Genomic DNA, 20,484 nt, shown 5'->3' with positions numbered 1-20,484 from the left:
GTTCCTAATGTTTGGTATACTCAGTGTATATACATCAGGACATGTACAAAGTGAACTTGTACACATTGTAAATATGAAAATAGAATGCACTATTTCAGAACGTGAGCTCCTGCTTGCATGTTAATATCAGACTGGGAAGAATTGACATTCATGATCTATCTCCCCCTATCTGCAAGCGTTACCAATGGCATAACACTTTATTGATATGTAAATTCAACCAACCAATAAGAATATATAAACATCGAAAACATAGTTCTGCAGTGGCAAGTGGAAACATAACCAACACTGTTACACTAGGATGGCCTGGGAGTGGTCTGAGCTGGGAGGGGAAAACTGAAAGCTAGCTGTTATTGGCAGAGAGATTTGGAACTCTCTTTCTTATTGGTCTACAAACTAATTTACCACCTGGGGTTGTCACCAGGCAGTGCAAAACTCCATCCCACAGGCTGAAATTTCAGGCGGTCTTTTCAAACCACTCTTAGACTAAAAGCGCATTATCACCATTTCCACAGTTTTACAGTATTTTTCCAACCTCAATGTGGAAATATATATATAAAACTTATGAAAACTCAGTTTTGACTGCACAGGGCCTTTAAACAAAATCTCTTTCTTTGAGCAATTATATTAGCATAAAATAATATAATTAAAAACAAATATATTGCATACAATAAAGCTCAGTATTTGAATTATTTATTTTATACAGTCATTTTTGCTCATCTTTATCCAGGGTGTCAATAATTGCGATCCCCACAGTAGCAACAATGACCAAACTATACACGTCACATCATGTCATCTTCATTTATTTGACTTTCCCCCCAAAAATTGTAAGTAAAACCTTCGCATATATATATATTTTTTAATTCAATACAAACTGCAGAGCAACTGTTGACACTCATTTGGCAACAGTTTGACTGAGGAAAGGTTCATTTCTACTGTATAATCAATGCAATCATTGCTATCGTTAGCAATCATGAAAAACAAACAGAAACAAGAAACTGAACATACACACGTATTTCATATCACGAAATCCACACAATGCAATAACAGAGACCAAAGCAGTCCATCCATGGTCACGACTGTAGTGAAGTTTCTAACACTGGCTATCTGGACACAAGTTTTATTATCGGAGTATATGTATGACACTGTCAGAGGAGTGGGTTTGTGTGATGTGTTGCTGTGTCATCATTTTGTACTTCTGTATGAGAACAATGAGCATCCCAATTTCTCAGCCTTTGTAACAATTCAAAACAATGACACAAGGGGGTTAGATGGAACTGAACTGAAGGAACACTGGGGAAAACACACCCATGCTCACAGTCACACTGATTGAAAGGTCATGGAGGCCTATCAGGATCACGCACATGACAATGAGGGAGGGGATTAGAGGTTACATAGATAATAAAATACAGCAATAAAATGCAAACCATAATATCAGAGAAACAAAAATGGAAAACCTGACAGTCAAATATTATAAAAATAGATAGGATACATAGAGAAGATATTGTTTACAGATATTAAAGGACACAATTCTCCTCTGTAAGCTGAACTGACTTCTCAGATTCCTTGACTTAGAAAGTTATTTTGTAACATTAAAGCCACTTCCATCACATACGAACAGCTTCATGCGAGTTGGACAGGTCATTGGAAAACACAAAACAAACTATAAAAATCAGTGGATTTCCAAATGTCCACACCTCTGGCTTCACCCCACAAACTCATATGGAGAAAATTGCTTTGTGATGGTGATGCCTGTTATCTTTGAAGTTGCCAATAAGGTTCTTCCGGAGCTATATCCAGTAATTGTTTTAGAGTATAATCTCTACAATGGTATGATTCACTGATACTGACTAGCCATACTGGACATGCTGACAAACACCATCTTATTTGTGCAGTTACTGCTAGGCTTATGATTATGCTCTGCTCTGAGCATGCGCAACTGTTTCAGAAGTGCTTCAGATGTTAAACTTAAAAAACAAAGGGCTCTATTCAATCTGTATTGCTGAAGTGTTACAGATTGAGCGATAGCAATGTAAAGATCATTTCCGATTGAGCTGACATATGCAGTGTTTACTGTGAATGCAGTCTCCGCTAACGCAGGAACATTACCTTTACATTTCAATCACTCTGTAACGCTGAACTTCTGCTATATGGATTGAATCGAGCCCAAAATACAGTTCAAATAAGGCCTTTTAGGACATTGTGTCCTAGAGGGCACTCTGACTCTGGGGGTGTGGCCCTTCATCAATACTTTAAGTGGTTTATAATGCTCAGTCATGGAGGGATTTTCTGTTCCAATTGGAGTGAAACATTTGTAACAGAAAATCCAGTTTACAGTACATAGTCTTAATAACAAATGGCAGTAGGGCAAGATGAGACGGTTTCCAAGTGGAATACATATCATTACAAAAGAGTAATACCATTCGTTCATCCTTTTTCATTTCCCTAACACATACTTTGTTTTAGTTTAGGATACATCTAACCAACAGACCAACCCCAATGCTCTATAACAGCACATTCACACACATAGGGCAACAAGCAGCCAATCCAATGAAATAAGGTGACCTAGAACTGAGAATCTCATATTTGGAAACTATGACATCGTAGTAAAAGTTCAAAACAAGAGAGCAGCTAAGTGCTTCAGGTCAATTGAGTTAGGGCTCTATTCAATCTGTATTGCTGAAGTGTTACAGATTGCGCGATAGCAATGTAAAGGTAATCTCTGATTGAGCTGACATATGCAGTGTTTACTGTGAATGCAGTCTTCACTAACATTGCCTTTACATTTAAATCACTCTGTAACGCTGAACTTCTGCGACGCTGATTGAATAGAGCCATTAATAATGCTTCATGTCTCTAGATATGGCCACCGGGGAAACATCTTTTCAAAGTGCAAATCTTTTTTTCTCTTTTATAAATTCCTACCATGGGTACCGTGGGTGAATAGGTAGGTAGGTACCTCTGGGAACATGGTAGGACATCTGACTTCAGTAAACTATAGCAGGAAACGAAAGCACCAAAGCACCACTGGTCAAAGGACTGCTTAGACAAGAGCCTTTTAGTTCTCTTCATATCTTCAGGTCAAGTGGTGTATTTACATGACCATACTCTTGGTTTAACCTTGGGCTCTGATGTGAAAGGTGAAAGTCATTAGGCAACTTATGTCTGAAAAAATTACTGGGGGACTGTTAGTTTGAAAATCGATAAAGTTCTTCATTGGTATTTTCTTGTTTAGTTGAGGAGGATCTTTATATTCACTCTGGTAAGGTAAGGTAGACTTCAGTGAAATGTTTTTGTTTTGCTTTTCTTTCTCATGTAAATCGTTCAAAATGTTAAACATGATCAAAGTTTGTTATATGTCCTTCAGTTTGACTTCTTCATTTTTAGATGAAACAGGCAGGATTCATAGGTACAAAGTGGTCAATGTCATTCAGTTTGCCAGGATCCTATCTCTCGCTCTCTTTCTTTTCACTGTGGAGGGGGAACTGGGGCTGAGGAGTGGTGTGTATCCTCAGGTAGAGGGGCACTAGGCTCTGGGTTCAAGAAAAAAGAAAAAGGTGTGTAAAACACACACACACACACACACACACACACACACACACACACACACACACACACACACACACACACACACACACACACACACACACACACACACACACACACACACACACACAGCAACAACAACAAAATTCACAGTAAAGTTCAAGTTGATTCCAGTGGCTCATGTGATTATTATTATTTATTTTTAATCCCTTTTTCTCCCCAACTTTGTGGTATCCAATTGGTAGTTACAGTCTCGTCTCATCGCTGCAACTCCCGTACAGACTCGGGAGAGGCGAAGGTCGAGACCCGTGCGTCCTCCAAAACACGACCCCGCCGAGCCGCACTGCTTCTTGACACAATACTCGCCTAACACGGAAGCCAGCCGCACCAATGTGTCGGAGGAAACACTGTACACCTGGCGACCGTGTCATTGCCCCCGGCCCGCCACAGGAGTTGCTAAAGCGCGATGGGACAAGGACAACCCGGCCGGCCAAACCCTCCCCTAACCCGGACGACGCTGAGCCAATGGTGCGCTGCTTGATGGGTCTCCCGGTTGAGGCCGGCTGCGAAACAGCCTGGGATCGAAACAGGATCTGTAGTGACGCAGCTAGCACTGCAATGCAGTGCCTTAGACCGCTGCACCACTCAGTAGGCCCACATGATTACTTTTGTACAGTATTAGCTAAATACTGAATTCACAGTTCGATAACACAAAGTGTGACTTACCGTGGAGTGTTGGGGTGGTGCTGGAGTGGGTCGTGGGGGGCTGGCCTGGCGGGCGGGGAGGTGAGGTGTGAGGACCACTGGGGGGCGGCTGGGGCTCAGTGGGCTGGGCAGAGGAAGGGATGGAGGTGGTAAGGGGTGCTGGGCTGGGAGCTGGCTGTGGTGCAGGGGTACTGAGGGTTGGCTGGGACTGGGTGGCTGAGGGGCCCTGGGGTGGGGGTGGGGGGCCAGTGGGGGCCGGGGCGGAGTGTGGGCCTCCAGTCTGGCTGTGCTGCTGGATCTGTTGGAAGTGCTGCTGACGCGCCCTCATCTCTGCATACTTCAGCTGCTCCATGTGGAACGACTGACGGTCTGCCAGCAGCTGCTGCCTCTGGTACTCCAACTACACACACACACACACACACACACACACACAAAGGGTAAGAACATGTATATGCGCACTCCAACCAACAAAGCAAAACAAACAAGTCTACTTAAACTACATCCCCCATAACCCTTCACTTCTGCTTGACTCACTGCCTCCCTCTCTCGGTCCATGATGGTCTCCAGCTCTTCAAAGTGTCTAAGTTTGATCTCCAGCTTCTTCATCTGAGTCTCCACCAGCAGAGCCACAAGAGACTTGATCTTCCTCTCCTCCACCGCAGCCAGGTGCTATGGAGAGAAAGACAGAGAGAGAAGGATGGAGGGGGAGACAGAAATGGAGACGGAGGGGGAGAGAAGATGTATAGGGGAGATCGAGAAAGAGAGAGAAGTATGGATGTGAGTCATCTTTTCATGTGAAATGGCACAGACATACTGAAAAATCCCTGGTTGAGAAACAGATAGGGTCAGATATGATTTAACCCCTGGGGGTTGGCTAGGAGAGCTGATCTAGGATCAAGTGCATCCCAATGTAATCTGGAATGAATTCCAAAAATCGCTGAAGCTGGAGACTTATATTTCCCTCACTAACTTTAAACATCAGCTATCCGAGCAGCTAACCGATCGCTGCAGCTGTACATAGCCCATCTGTAAATAGCCCATCCAATCTACCTACCTCAACCCCATATTGTTTTTATTTACTTTTCTGCTCTTTTGCACACCAGTATTTCTACTTGCACATCATCATCTGCACATCTATCACTCCAGTGTTCATTTGCTAAATTGTAATTACTTGCTACTATGGCCTATTTATTGCCTTACCTCCTCACGCCATTTGCACACACTGTATATATACTTTCTTTTTTCTATTGTGTTATTGACTGTACACTTGTTTATTCCATGTTTAACTCTGTGTTGTTGTTTGTGTTGCACTGCTTTGCTTTATCTTGGCCAGGTCGCAGTTGTAAATGAGAACTTGTTCTCAACTAGCCTACCTGGTTAAATAAAGGTGAAATAATATAAAATAATGAAATCTTATTCATTATGATCCCAAAGGCAAAACTGACCCTACAGATGTAGGATCTTAATGTCAGACAGTTTGCTACAGCAGGAAATGAATCCTGCAGCAACAAGAAATGTGATTATAATTAATGGACCTTTTTTGTAGGGGTTGATGCATTTTTCGTTAGGGCAAATCAAGTCTGACATTTTAAAGTGGAAATTACAAACTTTAGAAGCCTTTTTAAACCTCAAACACACTGCTGTGCAAGAAAATCCTCAGCAACAAAATAGTGATCAAATTATAAGATCCTACACCTGTAGATCAGCACTCCTACTCTGACAAGTTTGATACATACAGCCCCTCATCCTAGATCTGCGGTTAGGGGGATCATGCTAAACACGGGTCAGAGGTCAGACCTTGGCTTTGACGGCAGCAGCAGCCAGGGCAGAGGCAGCAGCGGTAGCCAGGTTCCCCTCTCCCACATCCCGCTCCACCTTAGCCTTCCTCTCTCCCTCACTCTCTCCTTCTCTCTGGCCCTCCTCCAAGCCCTCCTTCCCTTCCTTCTCCTTCTCTCCATCACCTAACGCAGAGAGGGAAACATAGAAGTCACACATAATTAAGTGTCTGTAAAAAACAACAGACAGACTTGACTATTTTACAAAGTTTACAGATACATTCAAAATCAGTCACAGACATAAACATTACCCATCTCCGAGTCTGTCTTCTCAGCTTCTTGCTCTCCCTCTCCTTCTCCCTCTCTCCCTCTCTCCTCCTCCTTCTTCCCATTTTCTCCTTTCTTCTCCCCCTCTTCCATGGCTCCCTCTTTGTTCTCCTGTTATCACCATGGGGACGGGGACAATGACAATGGTCAACACTTGAGTATAAATCATCACAACCTAGACAATTCAGACCCAGAACGTAGCTGGTTTCAAAAGACTCGACCACACAAACACAAGTAAAGTAGAAGTCCTAAAAACACCATACCTTGGTCTCCCTCTTCTCCTCACTGGATTGGCTGTCACTTTTACTCTCCTCACTGCTCTCTTCTGGAGGCAGAGAAAAGACAGATGAGTTGTCAGCAAGCCTAGTGTCCTATGTGCACCCCACCGGAAACTAATTTCTCTTCATTGACATACAATACATGGAAATATGACCAAAGACAACTATAGTTTTAGATAATAGTAGATGGAAGCTGTACCAGGTTTTTCTCCCTCCTCCAGGCTGGTGCCTGCGATGCCGCTGCCCTCCAGGCCGTAGAGGGGGTCCTGTCTGCCACTGGTCCGCGCCGCCTCTTCCACCCTCCTCACATGGGCCTCCACCAGTGCTGCTGGGACCTCCTCCTTCATACGCGAAAACTCCTCTGAGAGAGTGCGAGAGGGGGGAGGGAGGAAGGAAAAGAGAGATAATGAACGGTGGTGAAAGAAGCAGGGAGTTGGTTCTGAACCGTTGAAGGCTACACCAAATACACACGCCACCTCTAAAAAGTATCTCTTAAGAAAAAAAAGATCCAAAACTTCCAAGACACTTCCTGGTAAATAAAGGTTAACTAAACAGCTCTGACACAAATGAGGCCACGCTGTACTCTGTGTGATCCAACGGTTATTTAGTGAGTTGACCTCTCACCCAGGGCAGACTTGGCGGCTGCGGAGGCCACGCGGGGGTCCACCACGGAGGCCAGGAAGGCCACGGTGCTCATGACGGGGTTGCCTGCCTGGCTGAAGGGGACGGGCTGGTAGGCCAGGGGGCCCAGGGACGAGGACGTGTCCTCCAGGTATGGGTCCTCGATGGGCAGACGCAGGAAGTGCAGGATACACTCGTCCTGGGTGCGCGAGCCCACATGCTCCGACACCTTGTTCCAGTCATCCTTGTACATCTCTAGACCCTGAAAGGAGAGGAGAGAGGATATGATTGATATTAATAAGGATGCTATATTAAGCCATAGGTTACATTTTAAGATAAGTTCTTTGTGTGTTTTTGTTGTCGATCCTCTCAACACTGTTTCAAGATGATTTGGATTTAAAGGGCATTCTATTGAATGGTAATAAAGTGTATGAGACAGAGCTGTGCTGTTAGTTACCTCTAGCAGCAGTAGTGTCTCCTGTTCGGTCCAGTCTCGCATGGCGCTGGCAGCAGTCTTACTCTGCAGACAGGAAGAAGTAGCATCCCCATAACACACCTCACTACTCTTTATAGATAGCTACACAGTGCACTATGATCCTCATCAGTCCTGCAGTGTTGTGAGCCATACCTTAGGAGGCCCAGTCTTCTTGCTGTACATGTCTGTCCTCAGGCCAAAGTTCTGCAGGTCGGCTGGCTGCTTCTCCTTCACCTTGTCTGGGAAGGACAGAATCTGCTGGGCCGCCGGAGTCTAGAGGGGACAGAGAGAGAAGGTAAGTGGAGTGAAGCTACAGTCAAATAGAGGCATCTAGAACCAAAATATAGAAACAACCTGTCTGTGTGTGTCTGTGTACCTGGGAGGCCTTGGGCTGCAGGGGCACCAGGCTGGAGGGGGTGTCAGCCAGGACGTGGAAGTGGGAGGTGGGCGGGGGGCCCATGGGGGTGGGCCGGCTCTCTGAGTCCACCTGGTAGTTGATCAGACCCCACTGCTCCAGGAACGCATGCACCCTGAGGAAGAGGAGAGAGGGATAAATGGAGGCGGTAAATATTACTGCATGAAGTAGATGAAAAGACAATGCGACTGTGGTAAATGTCCTGTGTGCACTGAGTCCTCCCGACCTCATGATGGCGCACACGTCTCCGGCCAGGTTCCTACGACAGGCGGTAGAGGTGAGGTACTCCTGCGGGTTCAGCCTGTAAGTGTCAATCATGAAGTTCCTATAGGCCAGGTAACTGTGAAGAGAAAGAGAGACTCTTGTCATTGGTTATGCAGCTAAGTTACTCCAAACTCCAAAGTTGTTGGTCTCTGTATAACACAGAAGAGTGTGCATGTGTATTAAGCTAGGCACGTGTAATAATAATAATAACAACATTATGTTAGCATGTGTTTACTCACATCTCAGGGGTTTTGGATTTGTTCTTGCCGTTGAAAAACTCTGGGAGGGCTCTACGCTCGATAGCATGGACACTGGAAAAGACAGAAAGAGGTCAAACATACATCATTGATCAAACGATCATCATTGATGGTCGGGAGAGACGCGTAGATATGTAGCCTACCTGTTGTAGTCGAACCAGGCAGCATAGCTGGGGATAATGATGTGGTGGGTCTGCTCGGTCACGTTGTCCTCATGAAGGTCCGACCCTTTCACCGGCTCTCCCTTCACACTCGGAGAGCCCTCCTCCTCCTCCTTTCCTGCAGTTTCCATGGATTCATCCTCTTGCTCATCTGTTCAAGAGATAAAAGAGGAGAGAGTGAAAATACAGATCAGGGGACAGATAAAGGATGGAGAAAGCTAAAATATAGTAAGAAGTGACCTCATCCTGCAGACAGTGTGTATACACTGAGAACTTATTAAGTTGTTCAGGGAACTCACCCAGGTCTGTCATGGTACCTCCCTTTACTGGTGTTGACTCAGAGTCTTTCTTAATGTTGGCTACACACACACACACACACACACGCACACGCACACGCACACACACACAGTGAGAGAGAGAGGGGTATGGGGGGAGAAAGAAAGAGAGAGAGCGAGGGTTATGGGGGGAGAAAGAGAGAGAGAGGGGAATGGGGAGAGAGAGAGAAAGAGAGAGAGGGGTATGGGGGGAGAAAGAGAGAGCGAGAGAGAGACGGGTATGGGGGAGAGAGACGGGTATGGGGGAGAGAGAGAAAGAGAGAGAGAAGGGTGTGGGGGGAGAGAGTTGCATTTCCTGTGATACAACACTTCAGTTCAACCCCTGACTTTGTCACAATGATGATGAATACTAACGTTTCAACCAATGTAAATATCAGGAGGATAAGCCAATAGGCTGAGTCTAAATCTTAGATAATAAGGTGTATGTGCAAGTGTATATATATATACACACGTGTGTGAGCGTGTGTACCTGTCTTAGGTAGGGTGACCTCCTCCACTGCAGGTACAGGTGATGGTTCATCCAGATCTTTAGTCAGATCCTCCGGCTCCTCCTCTCTCTGGCCTCGCTTAGACTTAGTGTACGGGGTGGTGGGCCTATACACACACACAGTTCGTCATTATGTGGATATCATTTAAAGACTTATATTTCTTTGTCATTGTGTATTTCAGCAATCTACAGATCTCCCAATGAATTACACAGTAGTAAACAAAGGGTAACACACACCCACACCCTTTCTTTGTGTTCTTCTTCTTGCTCTCCTGGGGTGGTGGGGTGGGCGAGGGGGAGGGCGAGCGCTTCCTCTTCTTGGCACTGCCGGGCTTCTTGTCACGACGCTCGTCCCCTGGGGTGGTGACCTCATCCGTCAGGGTCTTGGCTGAGATCCTCTTCCTCTTGGGGCCCGCCTCCCCCACCTCATAGTCCTCCTCATTCATCCACTCATTAAACTGGTCAAGGTCCAGGATCCACTTGGCATGGACCTGAAGACACAGTTTATATGGTGTTCATTTAATGTAGTAAAATGTTATATGTTGGCTATAAAAAAAACACAAACAGAGAGAGAGGAGAGGGAGAAAGAGCGAGAGAAAAATAGACTTAAAAAGAGGGGAAGAGAGAGAGAGGATGTGTCTGAAACCTGTCTTGCCTACTACTTACTAAAACAACATTCTGTGTACTCAATGTACTACATACTATCTAGAACGTACTGTTTAGTAAAAATGTATGCAGTAAGGGACAAATATCAACAGACAATGTGTCATCTAATGCGCAATTGCGTTGTTTACCGCCATTTGTTCATTCTGGTACAGCCCCGACCCCTTATCTGACTATCAGCTCACACAGAAAGACACAGAAAGAGAAGGATGTGTGTGCCGACCTTCCTGGGTTTCTCTGGGCTGGGCGCTTCTTCCACAGCAGCCTCCACCTCACTGGCTGAGATCCAGGTGTCATAGCTGAGCAGCAGGGGGCAGAGGTCAGAGGTTAGACTAGACTAATGTTTCTAGTGCACCACATGTCAACACATGGTGCTATAACACAGGCTGAGAAAACAGTGTGGAACTCAAGGTAAAGGAGATGTGGGTATGGGATAGAGAAAATGTCAGTGTACTTTCAATGTGTTTGCACCCCAAATGGTGACATTTAAGACACATGGTGCCATGCGGCCAGCAGCACACCACCCTGCATCCCACTGCTGGCCCACTGCTGGCTGAAGCTAAGCAGGGTTGGTCCTGGATGGCAGACCAGATGCTGCTAGAAGTGGTGTTGGAGGACCAGTAGGGGGCACTCTTCTCTCTATTCTTAAGATCGAATCCCAATGCCCAAGGGCAGTGAAAGGGACACTGCCCTGCGTAGAGTGCTGTCTTTCGGATTGGATGGGATGTTTAATGGGTGTCCTGACTCTTTATGGTCCCTAAAGGTCCCATTATCGTATGAGTAGGGGTGTTAACCCTGGTGTCCTTGCAGAATTCCCAACCTGGCCCCATTTCCATCATGGCCACTTAATCATCTCCCTCATTCCTAGTTGGCATATATCACTCCTCACCATGCTAGCTGTTGTATGATGAGCGTTCTGGCACAAAATGGTTGCCATGCATCACCCAGGTGGGTGCTGAACATGTGGTGGATGAGGTGTTTCCCCCTTACTATGTAAAGTGCTTTGAGTACCAATGTAGAAAGGCGCTATATAAATCCAATCCATCATTATTATCATCATCATCATCATCATCATCATCATCCTGGGTTTCCATGGTGTTAGAGCACCCTGTTCTGCACAAGGCTTTATCCGAAGGTTGTGTTGACGTTGTCAGGCTGAGGCCCCAGTATGGACAGTCCCTACCTGTCAGGATAGTATCCCCAGTGGAGCAGCACCTGCTTGTCTCTCTTCATTACCGGACGCACCCACTCCTCTGAACCAACGGGGGATGGGAGAGGGAGAGAGAAAAATGTCTCTATGATCAATCCATTAGTCTAATTAGCTAATAGACCAATTCAATTTCCAGGTATAAATTCAGAACAAACATTCTGGCCACCAGATAACGTTTGATCCAAAATGTTAGACTGACTCACCCTCCTCCAGACTGGCAGGGATGGGAACCACCACATGGGAGCTGGACGTCTTGTCTTCAGTCACTGAGCCCTGCAGGAGACAGCAAACACACTCTGCTTAACTGTGTTGTACTGTATTGTATGATATTGTATTGTATTGTGCTGTATTGTATTGTTTTGCATGAAGCTGTACTGTATTGTACTTCATTGTATTGTGCTGTATTGTATTGTTTTGTATGACGCTGTACTGTAATGTATTGTACTGTATTTTGCTGTACTGTAATGTATTGTACTGTATTTTGCTGTACTGTAATGTATTGTACTGTATTTTGCTGTACTGTATTGTATTGTGCTGTACTGTAATGTATTGTGCTGTATTGTTTTGTATGAAGCTGTACTGTATTGTATTGTGCTGTACTGTATTGTTTTGTATTTTGCTGTACTGTATTGTATTGTGCTATACTGTATTGTATTGTTTTGTATGAAGCTGTACTGTATTGTATTGTGCTGTACTGTATTGTTTTGTATGAAGCTGTACTGTATTGTACTGTATTGTATTGTGCTGTATTATAATGTATTGTATTGTTTTGTATGAAGCTGTACTGTAATGTATTGTTTTGTATTAAGCTGTACTGTATTGTGTACTCATACAGTTTCTTCATTAGGTCAGTGAAGACAAGCCTACCTGGTGCCTCTTGATGATGTCCTTCAGTTTCCCCAGCAGCTTGGCCTCAATGTCAGAGCTCAGGTAGATCACTGGTCGACTCAGACAGTTGTTCTGATGGACAGATGCAGAGAAAGAGAGAGTAAATAAAAAAAGAGAGCGATACAGACAAAGAAAATAGTTTTCCAAAGAAGACAAGGGCAGACGGACCTGTACTAGAGATTTCTCGATAGTCATGAACATCTCCACATTGCGGTCCATCCGAGAAGGATTCTGAAAGTCAAACCTGCGCCTGCCATGAAGACAGACAGGAGTCAAATATCTCACACAGCCTCCTAAAATATTTCAATAAAAATGCATCATTGTGAAAATGAAAACGTCTTAAGGATCAGTCTATTTGGTTTCATCTTAATCAGAACTTCTCAACCATAGAACTTAGTGGGTTAAACTCATTTGAGGGGAGTGTAAGTGTAGTGAGCAAAACAAAATATGCAGGCTAGAATGAAACTCTTACCAGCCCTGATCGCTCTTGAACTTGTAGGCTGCAGCCAGAATGTGGCAGAGAGCCCCACCAGACTTAAAGTCCAGGAAACTCTTCATCTGAACAGAAAGACAGAGGGTTAGATACACTATTAGAATAGTGGAATAGGGGAAGCACAATAGCAAATTGTGTGTGTGTGTGTGTGTGTGTGTGTGTGTGTGTGTGTGTGTGTGTGTGTGTGTGTGTGTGTGTGTGTGTGTGTGTGTGTGTGTGCCTGAGCACATGTGTGTGCGTGCAAGTTCTCTCACCGGCAACCTGGTGAGAGGTGGGTTGCTGACATGTCGTCCGAACACCTCCTCCTGAAACTGCAGCAGCTGGACCACCAGGCTGGACAGAGACTTGTTGGTGGGGGGCTCCGCCTGGATGTACTGAGGGACAAGAGAGTGAGGATTTACATAGAAATGTCAGGATAAATATACATTGTACCTATGTTGACATGCATATCATCATTATTCTGGTATTATCCCATATATTCAAGTATGGTGTGAGTGAGTGGATCTTAGATAGATCTTTGATAGTTGGAACTGTACAATGAACAAAAACAGAGGTCATTTGATGGTCAAAGAAATTATAGGTTCATCTATGTGAATCTTTGTATTCTTTCTGTCTGGCCCAGGTTGAAATTGGTGGGGTTGAGCGCTTGCTCTGAGACAATAGACATGGCTTTTTTGGCAACACTATAATGAGAAAATCCTTCTCACCATCTGGGGTTAAAAGGAGCCGGATCATGAAAACTCATGGCGCATATATTGCCCTAAAAGACCATGGAGTGCAATGGGGTGAAAGAGAAAACCGAAGGCGCCGGTAAAAAAAAACAGCTTAACATCTGGATTTGTGCACTTGCGCTGGCCGGAATAGGCATCTGCAATCCATGAAATTACCGTTAGCTAGCTAGCTAGCTAGGTTCCCTCCCTTCCCCCGAACAGCAACCCCCAACACAGGCCATTCATTTCCCTCTACTAAATGGTGTAGAAACATCCACTTAAAACATATCAAATGTCCATGTCCATCACGCGGCTCTTGCCAAGACGTTTCCTCAGCATCCTTTTGTTTCCGTCTCGTGAATGTGTGGATTAAACAACTGGACTATACTGCAACCCATCTCATCACACCCTCACTCGCCTGCCCACTCCTTCTACTGTTAAAATTGCCCTCTTTCATTTATGATCACATGAATGTATTCATTACATTAACAAAAAACAGCAGTACCTTTTTATAATTCTTGCCCAACCAAACGCGGACATTGTCGAACTGCGAGACTGTATCAGACGCTTCGAAATATTTTACGTTCGGGCCGCCGTCTTTCTTCCGCACCGCCATCTTTGTCTGCAGAATGTCGACGTCGACCGCCGCCTCGTGGTGGAAATATGACATTGCAGCCAATGGGCCCATTAATACCGCTGTAGTTGCAGTAAATGTACTGCAAGTGGTGTTGTTGTATAAAGAAAATACAGTTTAAAGGGCTTTCACACAGCCAGCGGAACATCACCTAGTACCCTGCGCCCCCCACCCCCCCAAAAAACCAACAACAACAAATATATATACAGTACCAGTCAAAAGTTTGGACACATCTACTCATTCAAGGGTTTTTCTTTATTTGTACTAGTTTCTACATTGTGAAGACATCAAAACTATGAAATAACACATATGGGAAAATGTAGTAACCAAAAAAGTGTTAAACAAATTAAAATAGATTTGAGATTTTTCAAAATAGCCACCCTTTACCTTGATGACAACCTTGCACACTCTTGGCATTCTCTCAACCAGCTCGGAATACTTTTCCAACAATCTTGAAAGATTTCACACATTTGCTGAGCACTTGTTGGCTGCTTTTCCTTCACTCTGCAGTCCAACTCATCCCAAATCATCTCAATTGGATTGAGGTCGGGTGATTGTGGAGGCTAGGTCATCTGATGCAGCACTCCATCTCTCTCCTTGGTCAAATAGCCCTTACACAACCTGGAGGTGTGTTTGGGTCATTGTCCTGTTGAAAAACAAATGATAGTCCCACTAAGCGCAAACCAGATGGGATGGTGCATAGCTGCAGAATGCTGTGTAGCCATGCTGGTTAGTGTGCCTTGAATTCTAAATAAATCACTCACAGTGTCACCAGCAAAGAACCCCCACACCATCACACGTCCTCCTCCATGCTTCACGTTGGGAACCACAAATGCGGAGATAATCCGTTCACCTACTCTGCGTCTCAGAAAGACACGGCAGTTGGAACCAAAAATGTCAAATTTGGACTCAGACCAAAGGACAGATTTCCACCGGTCTAATATCCTTTGCTTGTGTTTCTTGGCCCAAGCAAGTCTCTTCTTAGTATTGGTGTCCTTTAGTAGTGGTTTCTTTACAGCAATTCGACCATGAATGCCTAATTCACAGTCTCCTCTGAACAGTTGATGTTGAGATGTGTCTGTTACTTGAACTCTGTGAAGCATTTATTTGGGCTGCAATCTGAGGCTGGTAATTCTAATGAACTTATCCTCTGCAGCAGAGGTAACTCTGGGTCTTCCTTTCCCGTGGCGGTCCTCATGAGAGCCAGTTTCATCATAGTGCTTGATGGTTTTTGCGACTGCACTTGAAGAAACTTTCAAAGTTCTTGACATGTTCCAAACTGACTGATCTTCATGTCTCTCTACTGGATCGGTGTCCCTCCTGCGAGACGGTTGAGCTAATGTAGGCTAATGTGATTAGCATGAGGTTGTAAGTAACAAAAACAATTCCCAGACATGTCTGATATGGGCAGAAAGCTTAAATTATTGTTAATCTAACTGCACTGTCCAATTTACAGTAGCTATTACAGTGAAAGAATGCCATGCTATGGTTTGAGGAGAGTGCACAATTATGAACTTGAACATGTATTAATAAACCAATTAGGCACATTTGGACAGTCTTGATAGAACATTTTGAACAGACATGCAATGGTTCATTGGATCAGTCTAAAACTTTGCACATACACTGCTGCCATCTAGTGGCCAACATCAGAATTGCGTCTGGGCTGGAATAATACGTTATTGCCTTTCTCTTGCATTTCAAAGATGGCAAAAAAATAAAATAAATAACTCATGTTATCTTCTTTGTATTATCTTTTACCAGATCTAATGTATTATATTCTCCTACATTAATTTCACATTTCCACAAACTTCAAAATGTTTCCTTTCAAATGGTATCAAGAATATGCATATCCTTGCTTCAGGTCCTGAGCTACAGGCAGTTGGATTTGGGTATGTCATTTTAGGCGAAAACTAAAAAAAAAGGGTTGGATCCTTAAGATGATGGACTGTCGTTTCTCCTTGCTTATTTGAGCTGTTCTTGCCATAATATGGACTTGGTCTTTTACCAAATAGGGCTATCTTCTGTATACCACCTCTACCTTGTCACAACACAACTGATTGGCTCAAACACATTAAGAAGGAAAGAAATTCCACAAATACATTTTTAACAAGGCACGCCTGTTAACTTCTCTGCGCTACGGATCCCTTAAGCGGGATCATTTTCCTAAACAACCGCTGAATTGCAGGGCGCAAAATATTACTAAAAATATTTATAATCATGCAATCACAAGTGAAATATACCAAAACACAGCTTAGCTTGTTGTTAATCCACCTATCATGTCAGATTTTGAAAATATGCTTTGCAGCGAAAGAAATCCAAGCTTTTGTGAGTGTATCAATCAATGCTAGAACAGCTAGCCCCAAATTAGCATGGTCACGAAAGTCAGAAAAGCAATCAAATTAATCGATTACCTTTGATAATCTTTGGATGTTTGCACTCACGAGACTCCCAGTTACAAAATAAATGTTATTTTTGTTCGATAAATATGACTTTTATAACAAAAAAATGCCATTTGGGTTGCGCATTATGTTCAGAAAACCAAAGCCTCGTTCCGTTCGACGAAAATTCCAAAAAGTATCCGTAATGTTCGTAGAAACATGTCAAATGTTTTTTATAATCAATCCTCAGGTTGTTTTTAACAAACATAATCGATAATATTTCAACCGGACCGTAACCTATTCAATAAAAGAGAGAAAGAAAATGGAGAGCTACCCCTCTCGCGCGCAGGAACTAATCAAAGGACACCTGACTACTTTTGAAAAATCTCGCTCATTTTTCAAAATAAAAGCCTGAAACTATGTCTAAAGCCTGGTCACAGCCCGGGGAAGCCATGGAAAAGGAATCTGGTTGATACCCCTTTAAATTAAAGAAATACGGGCAAGGAAACACAGATTTAAAAAAAAATTAAATCACGTCCGGGTTAGATTTACTCAGGTTTTCGCCTACAGAATCAGTTTTGTTATACTCACAGACAATATTTTGACAGTTTTGGAAACTTTGGAGTGTTTTCTATCCTAATCTGTAAATTATATGCATATTCTACGATCTGAACCTGAGAAATAGTCCGTTTACCTTGGGAACGTTATTTGATCCCTAGCGTCTGACCCCTAGCGTCAAGAGGTTCATTGAAATGCATTCCAGGCGACTACCTCATGAAACTGGTTGAGAAAATGCCAAGAGTGTGCAAAGCTGTCATCAAGGTGAAGGGTGGCTGGTGTGAAGATTCTCAAATATAAAATACATTTTGATTTGTTTAACACTTTTTTGGTTACTACGTGATTCCATATGTGTTATTTAATAGTTTTGATGTCTTCACTATTATTCTACAATGTAGAAAATAGTACAAATTAAGAAAACCCCTGAAATGAGTAGGTTTGTCCAAACTTTTGACTGTTACTGTAGGTCAGGTCGAGAGACACATTGTGGTAATCAAGGTGAGAGATGACAGACAAGGTGACAGACAGTGAGTGACACATTCAACACCGCCTTGCACACTCTTGCCTGCATCCAGCTGATTTAGGGTGTAATCATCAGTCCAACAGTTTCTATTGGACAAATTCAGGTATGTTTATCCCCATTTAAATCCGGTTGCTTCCCCCTAGAGTCTATTGACGCATGGGTGTGTCAATCTAAGTAAAATAATTTAAAAATCCCCATCAAAATCTGCCAGTTTAAGCTACCGATATCCCATGTTTTTTGCATGGGCTGCGTCTCAATCTATTGCATCTGCCTATGGCGGCTTTCCGCATCTGTAGTGGAAGGTGGCCGAGCTACAGCGGTGGTTGTCAGACCATGAGACATCCCGAAAATCTGTTTTCTCATGAAAACTGCTGTACGGTTTAGCCTACAAACTAATGTGACCACTCTATGGAAAGATGAGACTCTCATGAACAAGACGGGAGTCGTCTAAACTTAACGCATTCAAATGAATGGAAGTATGGAGGTAGTTTTGTGTCAACAAAAATAAGGGGTTAAATATGTGTACAAATATACAGTATATATTTCTTGAGCTTTCTTATATCTCCTAGATATAGGACAGACACTTAAAAAACGTATTCCTTATGATTTCATTTTTGACTGTCTTTTTTGCCATTTAGGAATGTGTTATTCAATGGGTTTCTATGGGATTTGCTAATAAATGCCAAATTCTATATATTATCAAATACTTTTTGTACATATATTTTATGATAGCTAAAGGGGTCCTAAAATTCAAAATCAAATAGCTAAATGACCTTTGGTATGACCATCTTAAAACAATTCCATGTGCCAGCTTATAACCCAACACCACCCGTCAATGTCTTAGACTCTAGAGAATTAAGAAATGTTTTTCAACAGAATTGAATACACCCCTGATCACATGCAAACACAGTTCACTTTCATAGCAGCCAGATACAAACAGAATGATCACTTTGCTCGTTGTATTGTCGCGATCTCGTGCTAGTCGGAACTAGGAAACTCAAAAATGTCTGACTTACTAACTGGTTGTAGTTATACACGTGCTGCATTCAACCAGTTAGCAAGTCAGACATTTCAGAGTTTCCTTGTTCCGACTAGCACTTGAACGCGGCATACAATTAATTCTCGCATTTACACGCTCTCCTCTTACCTTTTCCCTTCGCTTGTGGACTTCAGTGCAAAACACATCAGCTGACTGTGACCAGGCTGTAAGGGGTGCATAACCGGTGGCAGGGAAGTCAGACGCAGGAGAGCAGAACTTGATAATAGCCGGAGCAGTTTAATAGCAAAACCAACTAGCAGTAGCTAGTAGCAGAGAGAATAGTCTATGTCTAGGGTTGCTGGAGACTTTGAACATTTTTGGGCCTTCTTCTAACACCGCCTGGTATAGAGGTCCAGGATGGCAGGGAGCTCGGTCCCAGTGATGTACTGGGCCGTGCTCACCACCCTCTGTAGCGCCTTGCGGTCAGGTGCCTTGCAGTTGCCATACCAAGCGGTGATGCAGCCAGTCAAGATGCTCTTAATGGTGCAGCTGTATGTGAGGATCTGAGGGCCTATGCCAAATCTTTTCCGCCTCTGGAGGGGGAAGAGGTGCTGTTGTGCCCTCTTCACAACTGTGTGGGTGTCTGTGGACCTTAGTGATGTGGACACCGAGGAACTTGACGCACTCGTTCCGCTCCACTATAGCCCTGTCAATGTGGATGAGTGCGTGCTCGCCCCTCCATTTCCTGTAGTCCACGATCAGCTCCTTCGTCTTGCTGACCCTGAGGGAGAGGTTGTTGTCCTGGCACCACACTACCAGGTCTCTGATCTCCTCCTTGTCAGCTGTCTCATCATCGGTGATCAGAAAACTTGATGGTGTTGGAGTCGTGCATGGCCATGCAGTCGTGGGTGAGCAGGGAGTATAGGAGGTGACTAAGCACACACCCCTGAGAGGCCCCCGTGTTGATGGTCAATGTGGCGGATGTGTTGTTAGGTACCCTCACTGCCTGGGGGCGGCCCATCAAGAAGTCCAGGATCCAGTTGTAGAAAGAGGTGTTCAGTCCCAGGGTCCTGAGCTTGGTGATGAGATTGGAGTGGACTATAGTGTTGAATGTTGAGCTGTAGTCAATGAACAGCATTCTTACATAGGCATTCCTTTTGTCCAGGTGGGTGAGGGCAGTGTGGAGTGCAATAGAGGTTGCGTCATCTGTGGATCTGTTGGAGCGAGATGCGAATTGGAGTGGGTCCAGTGTGTCTGGGATGATGGTGTTGATGTGAGCAACGACCAGTCTTACCAAGCCTTTCATGGCTGTGGATGTGCTATGCGGCGATAGTAATTTAGGCAGGTTACCTTGGCGTTCTTGGGGATAGGTTGAAGTTGTCAGTGAGACACTTGCCAGATGGTCAGTGCATGCTTTGAGTACGCGTCCTGATATTCCTTCTGGCTCCGCGGGTTTACAAATGTTAAACCTGTTTAAAGGTATTAATCACATCGGCTACGACGAGCAAGATCACACAGTCACCCGGAACAGCTGGTCTCTCATGCATGGTTTAATATTTCTTGCCTTGAATCAAGCATAAAAGGCATTTAGCTCATCTGATAGGCTCACGTCACTGGCAAGCTCACGGCTGGATTTTCCTTTGTAATCCGTGATAGTTTGCAAGCCCTGCCACATTCGTCGAGCGTCAGAGCCGGCATAGTAGGATTCTATCTTAATCCTGTATAGGTGCTTTGCCTGCTTGATGGCTCATCGTAGCGGGATTTCTTATAAGCATCTGGATTAGTGTCCCGCTTCTTGAAAGCAG

At 44.1% G+C, this 20,484-nt stretch overlaps 1 protein-coding gene across 3 annotated transcripts; it reads right to left on the bottom strand.

The window, feature by feature from the left end:
- Positions 1-673: 673 nt before the first annotated feature.
- Positions 674-14,242, bottom strand: smarcc2 (SWI/SNF related BAF chromatin remodeling complex subunit C2). Of its 3 annotated transcripts, none has more exons than XM_071375940.1 (25): positions 14,113-14,242; positions 13,152-13,271; positions 12,877-12,962; positions 12,573-12,654; positions 12,384-12,476; positions 11,720-11,789; positions 11,490-11,559; positions 10,530-10,605; positions 9,881-10,134; positions 9,626-9,750; positions 9,121-9,180; positions 8,804-8,972; positions 8,643-8,714; positions 8,366-8,479; positions 8,101-8,254; positions 7,878-7,997; positions 7,707-7,769; positions 7,253-7,511; positions 6,828-6,989; positions 6,614-6,675; positions 6,335-6,461; positions 6,046-6,209; positions 4,783-4,917; positions 4,270-4,648; positions 674-3,530 (listed from the first exon to the last, which is right to left on the bottom strand). In XM_071375940.1, exons 1-25 carry the CDS (start codon positions 14,221-14,223, stop codon positions 3,466-3,468), a joined length of 3,192 nt encoding a protein of 1,063 aa, XP_071232041.1. In that variant the 5' UTR covers positions 14,224-14,242; the 3' UTR covers positions 674-3,465. The 3 variants fall into 3 exon arrangements, with proteins under 3 accessions (XP_071232041.1, XP_071232047.1, XP_071232056.1); XM_071375946.1 differs by having other exon boundaries at positions 9,887-10,134; XM_071375955.1 differs by having other exon boundaries at positions 12,573-12,648.
- Between the last annotated feature and the right edge of the window lie 6,242 nt (positions 14,243-20,484).

Source organism: Salvelinus alpinus, chromosome 2 (genome assembly GCF_045679555.1).
Source record: "Salvelinus alpinus chromosome 2, SLU_Salpinus.1, whole genome shotgun sequence".
NCBI lineage: Eukaryota > Metazoa > Chordata > Actinopteri > Salmoniformes > Salmonidae > Salvelinus > Salvelinus alpinus.
Note: the sequence above shows the minus strand (reverse complement) of the source record. Positions and strands in the feature narration are given on the sequence as shown.

Excerpts from the sequence above, each read along its gene's own strand:
- smarcc2 (XM_071375940.1), bottom strand. The coding sequence starts at position 14,223 with ATGGCGGTGCGGAAGAAAGACGGCGGCCCGAACGTAAAATATTTCGAA. Across the intron at positions 11,560-11,719 it reads CCCTGCCAGTCTGGAGGAGG|AGGAGTGGGTGCGTCCGGTA; the intron begins GTGAGTCAGTCT and ends CCGTTGGTTCAG. Across the intron at positions 8,255-8,365 it reads GACGTGTGCGCCATCATGAG|GGTGCATGCGTTCCTGGAGC; the intron begins GTCGGGAGGACT and ends CCTCTTCCTCAG.